Source organism: Kwoniella shandongensis, chromosome 5 (assembly GCF_008629635.2).
Source record: "Kwoniella shandongensis chromosome 5, complete sequence".
In the NCBI taxonomy this organism is placed as follows: Eukaryota; Fungi; Basidiomycota; class Tremellomycetes; order Tremellales; family Cryptococcaceae; genus Kwoniella; species Kwoniella shandongensis.
In genome coordinates, this window is record NC_089291.1 from 1,337,519 (window position 1) to 1,354,581 (window position 17,063).

The following is a 17,063-nucleotide window of genomic DNA, read 5'->3' on the forward strand; positions in this document are numbered from 1 at the left end:
TTCTCTCTTTCTTGTTTCAAATTCACTCCAATATATCGTATTATGCTACAAACAGCCCCAGACCTATCGTTCGATCATCGACGATGTCATTGCCAACGTCAAAGTTGATTTCGAGGAGTATGGAATGGAAGAGGAGGTGTTGGTGAATCTCCAAGCGGTAGGTGTCTTCTCAGCTGTCCAAAAACCAATGGTTGCACTCTTGAATTGAGCTGATACCGTTCTTCATTCTAACAAGAAATGGGAGGCCAAGTTGCTCGAAACACGAGTTGCCGACTTTGCCCGAGCTCCAGGAAGCACCACCTCTCCCGACCCCGAATCTCCCAACTCTCAGCAAACTCGGAACGACCATCTCGCCTCTTCACCCCCTGGGCCGTCAGGAGTCTTTCCCCCTCCTCCAAGTCATGGATTGGCGCTGCCGGGTCGTCATGGAGCAGCCGGTGGTGGTGTGAATGGTTTCGGAGATGATGTTAGGGTGAAGATGGAACCTGGGAACGGAGATGATGTGATGCGGATACGTGGTGGAGCGGTGCGTATTTTCAAATCCATATCCCGTTTCGTAGCTCTTTCCTTTCCTGTGCATAAGCATTGCTGATACATTCTCTTCCACAGAGCGAAGACAGAAAACCCGTTATCCCGCTCGACGGTGAACGCAAACCTGAGCCCAACGCCGCTGGACTGTTACCGGGTGACGAGGTGATTGACTCCGATTTGGATGATTCAGACGATGAGCTTCGAGATGAGGGAGAAGGAGGTGACGATGATGGAGAGGTGGACATCGTTTTCTGCGTTTATGACAAGGTGAGTCGGGCGTAAATAAACAGACCTGTCGGAGTGATACCGATATCGGCATTCCGTTAAACATTTGCTGATTGCACGGTCTCCTCGTATTAGGTACAACGTGTCAAGAACAAGTGGAAGACGGTGTTCAAAGATGGTATGATCCACATCAATGGTCGAGATTACCTCTTCGGCAAATGTAATGGGTGAGTTTGGCCGAGCTGCATCATGGGAGTGATACTAAACTGACCCTTTTTCGTACATAGCGAATTTGAGTGGTAAATGCCAATCGTCCATTCACTTTGTCTATCTGTGTACCACCTGTAATTGCGGCCACCCCAAAGCAGTGAACGATTGCAAGACCTACTCCTTCTGTCTTCATCTCCGATTGTATAAGCAGTAAACAAACGTTTTTATTGATACATACCTATTCGTTCTTACCACTGCCCCGCCCATCTATGTCTGCTATCCTACCCCATCAGCATCTAACTCAATCCCTACCTTTTTCTTTCCTTTCATTACGATTCATCATGTGTTCTCCCATCAATCAAACGTCTATCAAAATCATGCATCGTGTGTCCTGTATCCCACCTAGCGCGCCTTCCGCTTCCGTTTGAGAAAGCAAAAACGACATAGCCTATCGCTCTAATTTTATCTCTTCGCAACTATCAACAGTACGCGATTTTTCCTGCTTTTGTTCAACATCGCAATACAGACCTCCATTGTCGAAATGAACTTACCGCTGATATACTTTCAGTGAACCTATCCCATCCTCTACCCCCCTCCTTGAGAAACGGTGGCCATCCACTTCGAAGATTCTGCAGCTTTTTTGAGAATGAGATTTGTTGAAATTGAAACGACGTACGCTATCGTTCCGATTTTATCTCATTGATGCAACACGCAGTTTTGATTTCCGCATACGATATCAAACTCTATTGTACCGAGTAATGTTCCCATCAGATCTAGTCTCCATGATTATTGCCTGCAAGCAAGACATGCTCGATAGCTTTTAAGATAGGTCTGCTGCATATTACTAAAAGATCAGAGATGGCAACTAACAAATTGATCGTGTATAAGGTTAAAAACTATAAAAAGATTGAGATTACGAGGTTATCACGAATCGAATCTCCTACCCCTACTCTGCTTAAGCGGTGAAACCACCGTACCAAGCTTCATCTGGGGGACTTCTCTCCACCTCGAGTTTACCCTTAGGGTCCATGTGTGCGAACTCGGTACTAGCCTCGACACCCTTGCCGTTGATTTGCTCAGCCTCGTATTTACCCAGACCAAGAGGATCGTCGGCGATCCATACGACGGGCTGTTTCTTCCACAAGGCAGGGTGATCGAATGCCCTGTAGTGGAATCCAGAGGTGTTTCCGTACTCTGCTCCAGCGATCTCTTGCTCCTCGTTGGCGGTCGTCTTGACGTGACCGACGATAGGCTCGATGTGTTGAGCGTTGGCAGAGGTAGATGTAGAGTGGACGTAAGTGAGGAAAGGTCGAGTGAATCGGAAGTGGTCAATGTAGATTTGGAATGCGGCAATGGCAATGAGCACGACAATCTAAACAAACGAGATGTTCTTATCAGCTCTTTCTCTCTTTTGGAGTCGATGACTTGGTAGTCAAACTCACCATGATAGCTCCACAAGCCAAACCAGACTTCGCTCGCTTGAGGTTCTGGTCCGTAGAAAGGAAGAACAGTCCAATAAGACAGATCGTCTCGATGTAAAGCGAGACGAAAACGGTCCTCAAAGCCTTAATGTAAAACATACCGCCAGTTTCGGAAGCGTCGGGCTGGTCAGCACACCAATTGAGGATGTACTTGTACGCGCCGTAGAGCATGCAGAATGCGACGAGCGAAAGAAGACAGATGAGAGGCTGGATGACCGAGTAGACGATGGTAATACAGATGAGGAGACACGTGGGAGGGAACACCGTGGCCCATGCGAAAGAGTCCATCTTGAACTGCGGAGCATCATAACGTCAGTACGTGATGGATTGTTCGCCAACTCCTCAACTTACCTTCTTCATGTAGAACTTTCGGGGGGTGTTTCCTCCCAAGATACCTCGGAGCATGTACATGACCCATGGCACGATTCGAGCGTAGTTCTTAGCAGCACCCGAAAGAGTGGCAGTAAGGATGCTAAAGGAGTGAAGGTTGTCAGTATCAGGCCAAGGGGAATACACAACAGCATAACTCACAAAGTCAAGAAGAAGATGGAAGCGTTGGGCAGCTTGGATGCAAGCATTGAGGGCACCATACCGGGGTTACTGCCAACATCGGACAAAGCAGAGATAAGACCGGATGCAAGAGTAATAATGAGGAAACCGTGAATGACTTGGAAGAGCCAGAATCGAGAGAAAAGCTTGAGCTCGATGTCTCTGTCATGAGTAGATATCAGCGCCGAATCATGGAAAGGTGATTAAAAGCAACTCACGTCTTGAGAACCTCTCCTTGCAACTTGACGAACATACGAAGGATCATTGGCAAGACCGCGAAGACAATAGCAAGAAGGACAGGAGGAAGGACACCCTTAATGATACCGAGAGCAGGCTTGGGAATTGTGCAGATCCAAGCGAGGAAGGATGCGGTTTCGCAGAGCGAGTCGACGTTCGAGACCATACCGACGAAGGCGACGATAGGGGCCCAGATGATGATAAGTCCGATCGTCAAAGCCCAAGAGATAGCGGTCCTGACTTTACGTTGGTAGGGATTCATTGATATGTTGGACCATTGTACATCTTCGGGGACGACCTCAACACCAGCCTTCATGAGCTTGTGAGACTTGTCGGTCTTCTGGAGCAATCGAGCAAAGGCGTGAGCCTCGTGTTGAGAGGAGAATCGAACGAAAACAGTGTTGCCTTGAGGAAGTCGCTCGATGTCCTTGCGAAGGTCGGTGAGGTTGGCGTTGCGCTCGGCAATGTACAAAGGAGAAGTCTCGAGATCCTGCTTCTTGCCGATAAGACCGAGAGGACCTTGCTTCCAGGTGGGTCGCTTCTTTCCTAGAACGTATCGGTCGATGAGATTGCCAGCAGATCGCTCAGAGTCGTGTTGACCTGGAAAATACAGTTAGCCTATTTCGGGCACTGCTCACGACAGGATGAACTAACCTTGTTTCTCGGGAGTCTTACCCTTGAGCTGGTTCTTGTTGGCCAATTTGAGGAGCTTGGCGACACCACCCTCGAGTCGGGAGCACTCGTTGTCTCGCTCTTCCCATACCTTCTCGACTTCCTTGAGTTGTCTTGTCAACCAGACTTGCCTGACACCACCTTCGGAGTCTTGGCCGTTGACAGCAGTGCCCTCGGTAGCGGTTGAGACTCGGGATGGGACGTTGTTGGCCAATACGCTAGTGCTGTCGATTCGCGCGACGACGCTGGCAATCTCCTTGATACCCTCGCTGGAGTTGACGGAGTCAGGGACGTTGGTAACGGCGACTGTTCTAGTCCTCGCCAAAGAAAGATGCTGAGGAGAAGTTAACCAAGCTTGTCGAACAGCGACAAAGTGCTTGTACTCCCTGAAGATGAGGTACATGGTCCAAGAGATCAAGATGATCGCAACGATGAAATGGCCGATGTGTCGGTTTTGCATGTTAGGTGCGACGTTACCGAAAGTGAGTTTGTTGAGTCCATCTTGACCCGCGTTGGGCTTGATGACCGAGAGGGGGATACAGACGACAAAGGTGAGGAAAACGTAAGGGACAAGCATCTGGAGTCCGAAAACCTTGAGGAATCGAACAAAGAAGTAGGCATCGAGACCGTTTGCCACAATGATGTCTCTGTCAGGTGTTGAGAAAATCGTCCGCCAGAACGGTACTACACCACTGGGCAGGGCCTGGGGTCGTTTGCTAGTTGAGAACAGGTCAATGTCAGTTGAGCGCATTCAGTGAACTTGGGGATGGCAAATGAGAGTTTACTCACGACTCGGGGGCCAACTCAATTCTAGGTTGGTATACCCTCCTGAGCGTCTTTCGACCGTGGAGAATGAGCCATATGGCCGTGAATGCTCCGACAGTGATACCAGCCACTACGAGGGCTGAGATGAAGGATGGCGTAGAGGACGCATTGGTGTCCTTGCCGGTTGCTGACATGTTGGGTGTGTATCCGTCGGGTCTACCAATCGATCGATTCTACTTATATTAAGTGTGGTGTTATAGATACAGTTGGAGCTGTGATGGAAGCGAATTGTCAGCTGTATGCATATGGGATTGTCTGAGCGTGAGTTGAGACTGGGCAGTGTGACGTTGACACCGCTGGTCATGGCACAGCAGCGCATGTTCACGAGAAGATTCACACTGCTCCACCTCGCCAGTCGTGCGGTGGGTTCAGAGGTGTGGTGCAGGCTCGCCGACTCCCGCTGAAAATCGGAAATTTGGACTCACCTATGCGCTGCTATGTGAGCAACAAGATCAGTCAGCCAAATAAACCAATACTACTCGCTTCTCCTCTGTCGATAGAGGGAAGAAGGTATTGAACTAAGTATGAATGTATGAAAACGAAAGCAGTGGTGGTGGGGCGATTGAACGGATCAAATTTGTTTATATGTAGTTTGGTCCGTTTTGGATCTAAAAACAAAAAGGCAGGTATGACGATCGATGGGATTTTTAGGTTGAAACCCTTTCCCTGCGTGGACCCTGAATGCAATGGCGTGAACCGCAGCGGGAGATAAATATAACAACAACAACAACAGCAACAACAGACGACTATGACGTAGTTGTGCACAAAAAGGAATAATGAAATGAGGGAAAAATGATCTGCGGACGGGACCTCGCCATGTCAAGGTTCTCACATTACAGTACGAGTACTACAAATCTCACCCTTGACACGAGAGCAATTGAATGGCGATCGGGACTGGGATGACTGAATGTGATGCAAGGGGCAACTCAATTGAGCAGTCCTGTTATAATGTCTTGGGCTATGGCAGATGAGACATCTCTCAACTTTCTGATCGAGATCAAACCGCTATATACTTGATGTTAATACCAGAGATATGCAGTTCACCCTTCAACTTGCAAAGTGTCTGGAACGCCTTCGCAAATCCCAACATATAGTTACGATTTACACCCCTACTTACGGCCATTGAGGTATGTATTGTACCAAGTGAAAGTCGGATCGGACGGATGGACAGGCAATCACGCTACGTATGTACGTCGTACATAAAGCTTGGCTTCGCGCATGTACCTGATTCCTTACGCAAAAGTACCGGTATTGACAGCATTACATAATTGTTTTCTGTGTAGTGTGATAATGACGAGCATGCAGCATTGGCTGTGGCGTCCCTTCAAGATGGGTCAAGCAAATAGATCATTGTAAGGTAGATCTTTACCCCACGTCAAGACTTGTACAGAGTTATCATGACTTGCCCTATCATTAAAACCACAACGATACGACATACTCAGCGTAACTCATTGAAACGGTTAGACACGTCGGCGTCCACTCACGAGATCAACCTGTTGACAGTCATCTGTACATCGAATACTAAAGAGTGGTGAAACTCGTCCAGATTTTTGATGAGCTGGCCCGTGTGCATGTCCCATAGCTATCGTGCGAGAACGTCAACCAATGCAATCCATCGTATCCTGATCCACCACTCACTCGCACAGACTTGTCATAACTTCCACTAATCACCAGGCCGGCTTGGGGATCTAGTGCAACTGTCCTGACCAGCTCACTATGGCCGTCAAAGGTTCTAATGAGTCTGCCGGTGTTCGCATCATACAGCTTGACAAGGTGATCGTTATCACCCGTGACGACGTAGTCGTCCTATCGTGTCACCTCATCAGCACGAACTCGGCTGGTAGATACATACGATATGACTCACTTTCCAAGCAATACAAGCCAATCCTCGCCCCTCACCGCCTCCTCTTCGCACCTCGCTACCGCTCTTCAAATCCCATATTCTCCAACTACCATCCCCACTTGCCGATACCACCTCCTCTCCTTTCACAGCCAAGCAGTTCACAGGCATCACATGACCCGTCAACGTATGTAGACACATGCGCGATTCCCGATCGTATATCCGTATGGTGGCATCTTTCGAACAAGTGATATAGTGTGACGCCGACACCTCCACGTCCAGTACGCTGCCTGTATGGTCTCGGAACGTTGTGAGATGTTTGATCGATATACCCGTCGGTCCAAAGTCCACTTCCCATATTTTGGCAGTACAATCGCTCGAACCGCTTATCATCTTTCCTTTCCCCTTTTGATCCAAATCGAATTTTAGTCCCAGCACACTCCCTTCATGAGCCGCATTGACGGTGTGCACCAGAATCGGTCCAGTCTCACTCTCCTGCTCTGCGGCACACAGGGGCAGGTTCCACACTCGTATTGTCTTATCTCTCGATCCGGTGATGAGCCATCGCCCAACAAGATGGACGCAGTAGACCGAGTCTGTATGTTCTGCAAGGGTCAAGATGTGAGGAGACGCTGAGCGAATGTGCTGTGCAAGGGTATGTCGAGATCGATAAAGCGTTGGATAATGAATCGCGATCTCATCGGGTCGGACATCTTCCTCCGAGCCGGGCTGTATCTCTTCTGAGTCAAGCGGATCAATCACTTGTTTTGTTTGGTGCGATGAATCAGATTCGGGAGGAGAATCGGCCCAGCTCAACCCATCCCATAGTCCTCTCGGAGGGTGCAAGACTGCCACCGCTCTCTCCTTGGCTTCGTCTGATAATCGATATCCAGAGGTAGCATCGAATGTCCTCGCCCAGAGGATAGGTGCCTGTGCGAGATCGCAGAAGTGTGTAGAGATTAGTGATATAGTGCGCAGTTGGGAGATGGTGGGTGGAAGGAAGAGTAGTATCTGGAGTAAGCTAAACAGACAAGAAGGGTAAATCAGTGTACCGTTGCACACTGCCATCTGCACAATTGCGACAACGGTACCGCGGGCCGACCCAGATGACCGAGAGAATCAAGCTGGGTAGGGCAGGATATACACGTTGGGGTATCGGAGCAGAGGTCAAACTCACATCTCATCCGGTAGTTCGAGCAATTTGCACCCCCCTTCACCTCTCCGACCTTGATGCTCTACAGATTCCGTATCCACAAAACATCCTTCATCCCAATCCCAATCATCTACCTTCTTCTTCCCCACATCTCTACAAGGTCCCGGCTCCCTGACTTGCCCAGAGCCGCTCGTTCCCAGAGTGAGTTCCGCCATCTTATCTGCAAAGCTCTTCCCGACACCTCGGGACTCAACGCCGTCAAACTTTGATCGGGCAGAAGGACTGGAACGCGGTCCATCTTGTGATTCGGAGGAAGATGGTCCTGCGGCTCTGCGTAATGGTGAGCCGGGTATGCCGAAGCTCGCGAATAGGTTTCCGAGTCTCCTTCTGTTTGATGCGGTGGTTCGGGGTGATGAAGTCGACGGTTGGTTTTGTTTCGAGGGCAGTTGAGAGGATGACGATGGGGATGCGAAGGAGTTGCGGGTGGATAGCATCGTGTAGGATTCAAGCTGGTATCCGTACAGCAGTAGTTGTGGACGAAGTACGAGTCGAACGCAAGTACGATCTTTTGATATTAGGAGAGATGGTGTCCGGCGTACTAGCTAGTCGTGAAGATCGTTGAATCGGTCGAGTCAAAAATCGATATTCGCGTGATCGATATGATACCCGTGCTATAAGAACAGCAATCCTTTTCGTGTGCTAGTGGTTGAGAAGTCGTTACGGCGAACACTGAACGATTAGATGGCTGTGCACACAGAGAAGAGTCGGACTAGTATTTTGATTTTGATTTTCCCTCGAACCCGGACGCGAATCCCGATAAGCTATTATCTGTGCGGCTGGGCTCAGCCGTCCCCTCGCTGTTGCTGTTGAACCGACTCTACACGTCTGCAAGATGACTTGCTGTTACACGAAAATGGTCATACAGTCTATGCAAGGTATAATAGATGTACAAGGCTACAGTTCACACATTCCGATCTCATCATCTATATCCAAGAAGTCTAGCCTCGAACGAGGACTCCAACCATACATTCCTTCAACATGAAATCGAGGTTAACCCAAGAGTGCGTAAGCACTGAAGGCCAAACACTCATTAGCTCTCTGCCCAACGCGGACGCTCATACGGCGCAGACTGCATGTCCACTCACTGAAAAGCTTCGTCCCATCTCTTCCTGCAACTCGCATCAACTCGTCCTCTCCACCTGGATGGAACGGCAAGTACGCCGTAATGTTGTACACCATACCGTTGAATGCGGACCATGCGTCGTCTACAGTGTTGTGCTAAGCCAGACCGTACACTTCCATCAGCACAAGGACTACCACCAACCAACCCGATTCGCGAGTGGACATACCTCTTTCAGTTCTGCCATTGTAACTCTCAAGAACCCTCCTCCTGTTTGTCTCAGATCCTCTCCGCTGGAAGTTAATCTCGCCCAATCCAAAGCCGAATGTCCAGGTGTCAAAGCCACTTTTGCCCTTTTCTTCTTCTCCTTCTTCTCCGTCGATCCACTAGCCGGCGTTAGTCCATTCGTCGATGACGTCGACGACGACGAATCTTGTCCACCTTTTTGGATCCCGAAATTGGGTTTCTTGGTCGTACTAGGTGGAGGAGCCATGTTCCCTAATGGTACATTATCAGGTACGATGGCGATATTGAGATCTGACGGCGGGGTGGAAGAGAGTGATGGTGATTTGGGAGGAGAAGGAGGGGCGACTGAAAATGAGGGTGTAGAAGAAGCGTTGGAACGTTGGTGTGAGTTTAATAAGGGGAATGGAGGAGGGGCATCGATGTCTTCTTCGACATCGTCAAGAGCTTTTGTTGAGTTGCCGTTGGGTGTTGGGACGGTCGAAGGCCCAGCAGCTGCTAGAGATGAACGGGACCAGCCGGGTATGGAAGGAATGAGCTACAGCGATATTGATCAGCGTGAGGCCATCCGGTTGCGAGAGGACCCATGAGTGTATATATGTCCTTTATTCTTGGGAAGTAGGCGATCACTCACCCAGGACATCACGTGGAATATGGCACAGCTGATGAGTGATTTGAGCTTGTCAGAAGACAAAGCAACACGAATAACAATTGTTGGATAACTGGATCGATCTCACTGGCTTACTCACTGGCTTGCCACCCACCACTACACAAATTCGAGGTTTCCCACGGTATCACTCTCTACTCCAGTAGTCGCGTCAACCGTTTCAGCCGATCAAGTGGAGGTGTTACAACAACCATCCGTCATTTTGGTAGAATCAATGTTGTCCACCTTCCTCTTCTTCTCCTATACTGCAATCAACTCTGATCAGAGCCCATCTCCGAGCTACCGAGGACCAGTCTGATCGTCTGAATCAGCGGTGCTAGCTCAGTGAAAGGTATTAGCTTTCCATACCGGGCAGACTTAGCTGTGGAAGCGCCAATCACCCAACTACTGCTTTCCTTCGCTTCCACCTCACAATGTATGTGCGCAACAGCTGATGGTATTTGCATAGAGCATAGTAGCTGACAAGGTGGACACCAGGGCATCTCTCAATAAGCTCGCTATTCGAGGTATCCGTTCGTTCGATGACAAGCATGTTCAAGTCATCGAGTTCTACTCACCTCTAACGGTGATCGTTGGTCATAATGGTAGTGGAAAGACAGTGAGCTACCTCGTAACGGCGCTCTCGAGTATCAATCAGCTGACATTCTTATGGTACCACTGTACAGACCATCATCGAGTGCCTCAAGTATGCTACGACAGGTGATATGCCACCCAACACCAAAGGCGGGGCGTTCATCCATGATCCTAAGGTGCGCACCCTTTTAGCTCTGCGTTCGTTCGGAGCTATACGCAGAGCTGACGGACACGTATATAGATGGCAAATGAGAAGGAGGTGAAAGCTCAAGTCAGATTACGGTTCTGGAATGTCAATCGACAACGTATGACGGCCACTCGTAACCTCCAAGTGACGACGAAGAAGACCGGAGCTCTGACGTTGAAGACGTTGGAAGGAATCTTGGCCAAGACAGATGCCGATGGAGGTGAAGGGAAGGTGAGCTAAGCAGTTTCTCGCTTGAGTTTATGCCTATGACACTTAGCTTACCGAAGCTCATAGCGGAATACCATCTCCACGAAATGTTCTGAGATGGACGAAGAAGTACCCCTGCTTCTCGGTGTTTCTCGAGCTATCCTCGAGAACGTTATCTTCTGTCATCAAGAAGAGTCGAATTGGCCCTTATCAGAACCTGCAGCGTTAAAGAAGAAGTTCGATGATATCTTTGAAGCTACCAAGTGAGTCTTCACTGCTAGATTTGACTGCTCATTGCGGAAACTAGCAGTATTGACGATGCACTTCAGGTACACGAAAGCACTCGACAATATCAAGCTGTTGAGGAAAGAGAGGACACAGGAACTGAAAGTTGACAAGGAGAGGCTCAAGTTCCTCAAGTCGGACAAGGACAAAGCCGAAAGGGTAAGTGCAGCAAGCCATTACTCGTTACATAGACTTTGCTGAAAGGGATCGCTCTAGATGAGGAAAGAGCTGCTAGAATCCATCAACCTCGAGAATAAGAAGCAGACCGAGTATGAGGGCTTGAAGGAGAGATACGAGCGACTCAAGGTTAACAACGCAAACTTCTACGATGAAGCTACGCATTTCCGACATATCTTCGAGAAAGCAGGGAATCTGAGAGATAAGAAGCAGATGTTCGAGGATAACAGGGCTCATGCATTGGAGACAATGACTCTGATGTCTGGTAAGCTACTATTGCGCCGTGGACTTTTGCACCCGTAGCTGAGTGGATGATCGGTTTCCAGAAACAACGGAAGAGCTGCAGCACATGTTCAGCAACTTCAATTCCCATCTACGCTCAATAGAAGGAAAGAGAGCCACTCAGGAAGGACTCAAGGAGAAGGAGGAGATCCTGTTGGAAGACTTGCGAAGCAAGGAGAGAAGTCTGGCTAGCAAACAAGGTGGTCTTCTGGCCAACCGCAAGGTGAGATACTGACAATCCTCACTACATCCCACTGTGTCAGCTAACCCTGACTGAATAGGCATACGAGCGCAATGTGAAGGAACGTGAATCAGCGATACGAGAAGTGGCGAAAACGCACAATTTTGCTGGGTACGACTACTCGCCCTTGGAGGATCACAAGATTGCCGAATTCGTGGAGAAGATGCACGATCTGGTTCGCAAAGCTGAGAATGATCTCAAGAAGCTGCAGGTGAGCTGTGTCATCAGGGCCAAGGAATGCCTCTTGGTCGGCAGCTGACGGAACTCTGCAGGCTGCTAACGCCCGCAAAGAGCGAGAGCTTCAAGCAGAGCTTGACCGATTGTCGACCGGAAAAGCTTCAGCTTTGGCCACGAAACGCAGCAAACAGGATCAGATTGTGAGTCACACTGAGTTCGGATGCTTGTAACGGCCCTAATCCAGAGCTCCAGGCCAAACTCAACGACAAAACCCGTCTGTCTGAGTCCACATTTGACTCCGTCTCCAACGTCGACGTCGAGATTGAGCTTCTGCAAGATAAGATCACAGAAGCGGAGAAGGACAAAGCACGTCTTGATTCTGATCTTCGTGAAGCGAAGTACGACGAGCACATCAGAGAGAAAGGGTTGTTGATCAGGCAGAAAGAAGCAGAGAGGGACAAGATCAATTCGGAGTTGTCGGCGCTGAACAGGCAGGCGGACTCGCGGGCTCAGTTAACGATCAAAAGGAATGAGCTGGGATCAAAGAGCGGTCAAGTGGACACCAAGTGAGCGCCAAAATGTCAATATTAGGGGAGACTTCACGCTGACACAGTTGTCATTTAGTGTGGCCACTCATGCGAATAGGTTCAAGGAGCTCGTGGGAGCTGATATCGATGCGGAGTCAATGGAAGACAAGATCATATCTACTATCAGGTATGTCACATTTTACCTAGCCAATCCTAGAGTTTGGTCAAAAGACTGAAGATCGCGTGTGTAGCAACAAGGACCGAGAGCTACAAAGCGCCGAGACGGCCGCTGCGGCTTGTAATAGGAATATATCGCAACTGCAGACATCGCTCAACATCGCAAAACAAACTCTCAAGTCGAAGAAGGATGAACTGAGCCGTGAGTTTGATCAGTGACAATTTAACTTGGCATTGATCTTCTTTTGGCTCACACATGGACACTTTAGGTATGGAAAAAGCTGTGCGAGATGGTCTGGCAGCAGCGGACACAGAGAAAGCTACAATTGATGAAGCCCTCGAAGAGGCTGTTGAGGAGGTAGAGTTCCGCAGAGGGTAAGCTAACTCATACTGGTCGATACGTGAGTGTACCAGCTTACAAGCGGTCGTATCAGCCAAATTGCCAATGCTAGGCAGAACAAGGATATCTGGGAAAAGTTCATGCAGGTCGCGAAAAGCAAACACAAGTGTTATGGCTGTGATCGGGAGATTCACGACAATGAGGAAAGAACCATCCAGAAATATGTCAGTGGGCGTTATAGCGACTAACACGCGCAGAACTGATCTACAGTTCATGCCGCAGGTCCAACGAAAGATCGACTCGTACTCCCCTGAAGGTCTACGAGAATACAAAGAAGAGGAAGAGCAATGGAATGGCGTTTTGCAAAGCCTGCGTCGACTCCAGCCTTCAGTAGCACAATGTGCTGAGCTGAAGGAAAATACCATCCCTGCCTTGGAGAAGCAAGTGGAGGAAGAGAGTGCGAAGCTCGAAAAGGTCCAAGAGGAGGTCGAAGATGTAAGTTCTTGCGTCTTCCACCTCAAGGCAGCGTTCCGTTGACGCGGCGGAACGACTACAGGCCCAAAACAAGGTGTCCAGAGCGAAAGTCGTAATGAGGGATCTGCAAAACTTGAAGAACGCTGCGTCGCTCGTCTCGAGAACTTTGTCAGAGGTGAAAGATCTGAGGTCGGACATCTCCAGACTGGAGAGGGATTTGGAAAGCTCGGGAAGTTTAAAGACGGTTGAGGAAGTCCAGAGAGAGGCCGATGCAGTCACCAATGAGATGTGAGTGACGGTGTTGCGATCTATCTCCGACTACCCAATACATTTACGTGGTGAAAGGCACTGACGATGGGTCCCTACTGAATCACAGCAAAAACCTTACTCGAGATCAACAAGCTCTCAGTTCCGAAAAAGAGCTCAAGACCAATTCTTCGCGAAGTGCAGCAGACGATATCGGTCGAAAGTCGTTGAAGCTTGGCCAACTAAAGGGGCAGCAGGAGAAGAGGAGACGAGAAGAAGAGGCCTTGAGGGAACTGCAAGATAATTTGATAGCGTTGCAAGCAGAGTTGAAGGTGAGTCATCACGCCCTACGTTTGAACATTGCAATGGAATGGACAACCAAACGACCTTGAAATGAAGCGATACTTACATAAGACAAATTGCAGGAACTCGATGCCTCCGCTCAATCTGCTGAAGCTCCTTGGCGAGAGAAGAATGAAGCGTTGAATCGATACCGCACAGAAAGGCAGAACGAGGAGAATGAGGCGAGTCTTCAGGTTGGCCTGTATCAATCCAGCATGGGCGAAATCGAAGGCAAGCATCGAGCATGTCAGGCGTGAGTCCAGGGTAAGAGGAATGGCGCTTGGCTGTGCTGACCACTGAGCACGATCTATAGATATCTTGCTGAAGGGAACGACCGTCAGATACGCGAGAACGAAGCGGCCATGGCAGATCTCAAACATGACATCGCTGCTGCTAACGATGCTCGAACCACTATCGAAGCAACCATCGCCAATCTCTCTTCCGAACTCAGCAAAGCGGAATCGCTCCGAGCGAACATCAGCAATAATCTGAAATATCGAGAAGACGGAAAGAAGATTGACGATGTTCAGGAGGAACTGGATTCACTGGATCTGAAAAGCGCAGCAGATAGTAGGAAGAGGTTCAATGATGAGTATAAACCCATGATGGAAGAGGAGAATGACGTGCAAGGCCAGGTGCGTGTCATCTGCCCATTGAAAAGCAGCTGAGAACGACTTTTGGGAAGTTGAAGCTGATGCGTTTGAATGGGGTAGATGCATACTGCTTCGGGACATTTATCGCAGATGACAGAGAACAGAAAAAAGTTGGAGAGAACGCTCAAGAGCGATTACAAGGATATCGATAAGCAGTTCAAAGAGCAATTGATCAAGACGAAAGTAAGCTGGGAGTTTGCTTGTATATCGATTTATCTCATTTGACACGCTTTGGCATACCAGGTCAGCGAGGTTGCGAATAATGACTTGGACAAGTACGGTAAAGCACTGGACAAGTGAGTACCAGATAGCTTAGTGCTGATAGCAAAGTAGCAATATCAGCCTATATCTGACGCTTCACACAGTGCTATTTTGCGATACCATGCGATCAAGATGGATGAGATTAACGATACTATCGGTCATCTATGGAATAAGACATATCAGGGGACTGGTAGGTTTTTTTCAGCTAGTTCATTCACCACATCCGAGAGTCACAGCTGACCACACTCGCTTCTGCAGATATCGATGGTATCCGAATTGTCTCAGATCACGATGAAACCTCCTCGACGACCACTCGAAAGTCGTACAATTACCGCGTAGTGATGGTCAAGAACGACGTTGAGCTGGATATGAGAGGAAGATGTTCGGCAGGTCAAAAAGTGCTGGCTAGTATTATCATCAGACTGGCCCTTGCCGAGAGTTTCGGTCAAGGTTGTGGAGTTTTGGCTTTGGACGAGTGAGCGCATCCCTTTGTGGATACTTATGATAAAGCAGCTAATACACGAGTGCACGTAGACCAACTACGAATCTGGATCAAGAGAACATTAATGCTCTGGCGGAGTCCTTAGCCGAGTAAGTCTTTTCTCGCTACAATGCCGATTTACAAGACTGATGTTGCTGTCGGATTTGTAGGATCATCAGAGAGCGTCGAAGGCAGAGCAACTTTCAGCTTATCGTGATCACCCACGATGAAGGCTTCTTGCAGAGATTGGCAGCGCAGGATGTTGTTGACTTTTACTGGTAAGCAGTGTCTCTACAACAACGAGATGTTCTGGCGGTCTACGCGCTAATGACTGTTCCTTTCTTGGTGCAGGCGAGTGTCGAGAGACGCATCTCAGAAGAGTGTGCTGGAGCGTCAACGAGTTGGCGGATGAGCGGGTCGTCACCGCTGCAGAGGGTACGGGTGGTCGGCCACAGCAGGTGAGCTGTGAGGAGGATAACAGCAGGGAAGAAAGCAGAGGATAGCACGGCAATACGACATTGTCACCAGGAATGATTTACGACTCTTTACGCTTTTCCTTCTCCTAATTATATATGTGCATGTTAAGGTTGATATAATTGTACATCATGACCAATCACAACCGGCCTGTAAGAGCTCGACAACCTTTTCCAACCCTTCCTTATCATGCTCATCAAAGGTATTCAACGCCGTCGAATCAAGATCCAATACTCCAATCACACTTCCATCGGTCGATAAGAGCGGTAATACAATTTCCGATTTCGTTTCGCCGTCGCAAGCAATATGGCCGGGATGAGCCTCTACGTCGGGTACGATGACGGTCTTTCGAGAGAGATATGATTGGGCACATACGCCGAGGGTGGAGCGGGTGGAGGATGTTGCGATGGAGATGGAGAGACAGGCAGGTCGACCTTGGTATGGACCAAGAAGGAGAGGTGTGGTGGAGCCGCTCGATGAGGAAGGGTGAGAAGGTGGGTGAAGGTAGAAGCCTACGTGTTCGAGGACGGGCATGATATCAGTATTGTCATAGGAAGCGGAGTGATATAATCAGGGGAAATCAGCACGAAGATGAGTGCGGGAACGTATGGTAGATAAATTAAAGGTGGCAGTGGGAAAGAGGGATCGGACAGAGACAAACGAGGCTGGTATGCTCTCGGATCATTCGATTCAGATGAGAGGAGACACAACTCACCTGTCCAGTTGACAACAGGTTTATGTGATTCTCCGCCATATAAAGCAGAACCGAGATAAGAATGATACAGAATCGCAGCAGTTTGAGCGAGGTTGGTCACCTACGACAGTCCGCCAGAGACGAGTATCAGCAGAGAACATACGTCTCATCATGATTGTAGGTTCCGAAGAGATGATGGACCCAGCTCACCCAATATCTCTCGCCTTCTAATAACCCTTCGAGATGAGTCAAGACATGTTCGTAAAATTCGGTCTTACTAATCTCACAAAAGTTGGGTCAGCTCTTCCATCCTCTCTGACATGTGGTGGTGGAGAATTGCCTTAGCTATGTAAGACGTACGTCGTGATCGTATCCGGGATGAAACTCGAGTCGGCGTGAGGCATCTTTGCGTTTGTAATCCTCCAAACTAGACTTGATATAAAGATAGATGAATGAGAGGTTCCAATTTCATCAATATTGACAATCTTGCTTTCGAGTGTTCGCTACGGTGG

General features: G+C 48.9%; 6 protein-coding genes across 6 annotated transcripts; 2 read left to right on the forward strand and 4 right to left on the reverse strand.

Moving 5' to 3' along the window:
- Nucleotides 1–124: 124 nt before the first annotated feature.
- On the forward strand, nt 125–1,059 carry CI109_103172 (uncharacterized protein; the record flags this gene model as incomplete). The annotated part of the gene is made up of 5 exons (XM_032001559.1): nt 125–157; nt 236–526; nt 610–798; nt 892–983; nt 1,044–1,059. 5 exons carry the CDS (start codon nt 125–127, stop codon nt 1,057–1,059), a joined length of 621 nt encoding a protein of 206 aa, XP_031864449.1.
- An 862-nt stretch (nt 1,060–1,921) lies between these two features.
- Nucleotides 1,922–4,864, reverse strand: CI109_103173 (uncharacterized protein; the record flags this gene model as incomplete). The annotated part of the gene is made up of 7 exons (XM_032001560.1): nt 1,922–2,338; nt 2,409–2,741; nt 2,799–2,919; nt 2,979–3,158; nt 3,215–3,833; nt 3,888–4,621; nt 4,695–4,864. The coding sequence occupies 7 exons, from the start codon at nt 4,862–4,864 to the stop codon at nt 1,922–1,924; spliced, it is 2,574 nt and encodes an 857-aa protein (XP_031864450.1).
- A 1,200-nt stretch (nt 4,865–6,064) lies between these two features.
- Nucleotides 6,065–8,217, reverse strand: CI109_103174 (uncharacterized protein; the record flags this gene model as incomplete). Its single annotated transcript, XM_065967254.1, has 5 exons — nt 6,065–6,137; nt 6,215–6,312; nt 6,369–6,536; nt 6,595–7,591; nt 7,748–8,217. The coding sequence occupies 5 exons, from the start codon at nt 8,215–8,217 to the stop codon at nt 6,065–6,067; spliced, it is 1,806 nt and encodes a 601-aa protein (XP_065823326.1).
- Nucleotides 8,218–8,721: 504 nt separating this feature from the next.
- Nucleotides 8,722–9,729, reverse strand: CI109_103175 (uncharacterized protein; the record flags this gene model as incomplete). Its single annotated transcript, XM_032001562.1, has 4 exons — nt 8,722–8,795; nt 8,869–9,001; nt 9,073–9,624; nt 9,721–9,729. 4 exons carry the CDS (start codon nt 9,727–9,729, stop codon nt 8,722–8,724), a joined length of 768 nt encoding a protein of 255 aa, XP_031864452.1.
- Nucleotides 9,730–10,166: 437 nt separating this feature from the next.
- CI109_103176 (uncharacterized protein) lies at nt 10,167–15,795 on the forward strand (the record flags this gene model as incomplete). The annotated part of the gene is made up of 27 exons (XM_065967255.1): nt 10,167–10,172; nt 10,247–10,351; nt 10,419–10,502; nt 10,568–10,744; nt 10,808–10,983; nt 11,050–11,164; nt 11,222–11,447; nt 11,509–11,687; nt 11,746–11,916; nt 11,978–12,082; nt 12,135–12,448; nt 12,507–12,596; nt 12,661–12,788; nt 12,856–12,961; nt 13,021–13,150; nt 13,209–13,421; nt 13,483–13,688; nt 13,777–13,978; nt 14,072–14,241; nt 14,302–14,623; nt 14,702–14,824; nt 14,885–14,937; nt 15,007–15,092; nt 15,161–15,377; nt 15,437–15,493; nt 15,554–15,661; nt 15,735–15,795. 27 exons carry the CDS (start codon nt 10,167–10,169, stop codon nt 15,793–15,795), a joined length of 3,930 nt encoding a protein of 1,309 aa, XP_065823327.1.
- Nucleotides 15,796–15,986: 191 nt separating this feature from the next.
- Nucleotides 15,987–16,955, reverse strand: CI109_103177 (uncharacterized protein; the record flags this gene model as incomplete). Its single annotated transcript, XM_032001564.1, has 4 exons — nt 15,987–16,369; nt 16,573–16,672; nt 16,762–16,828; nt 16,912–16,955. 4 exons carry the CDS (start codon nt 16,953–16,955, stop codon nt 15,987–15,989), a joined length of 594 nt encoding a protein of 197 aa, XP_031864454.1.
- Between the last annotated feature and the right edge of the window lie 108 nt (nt 16,956–17,063).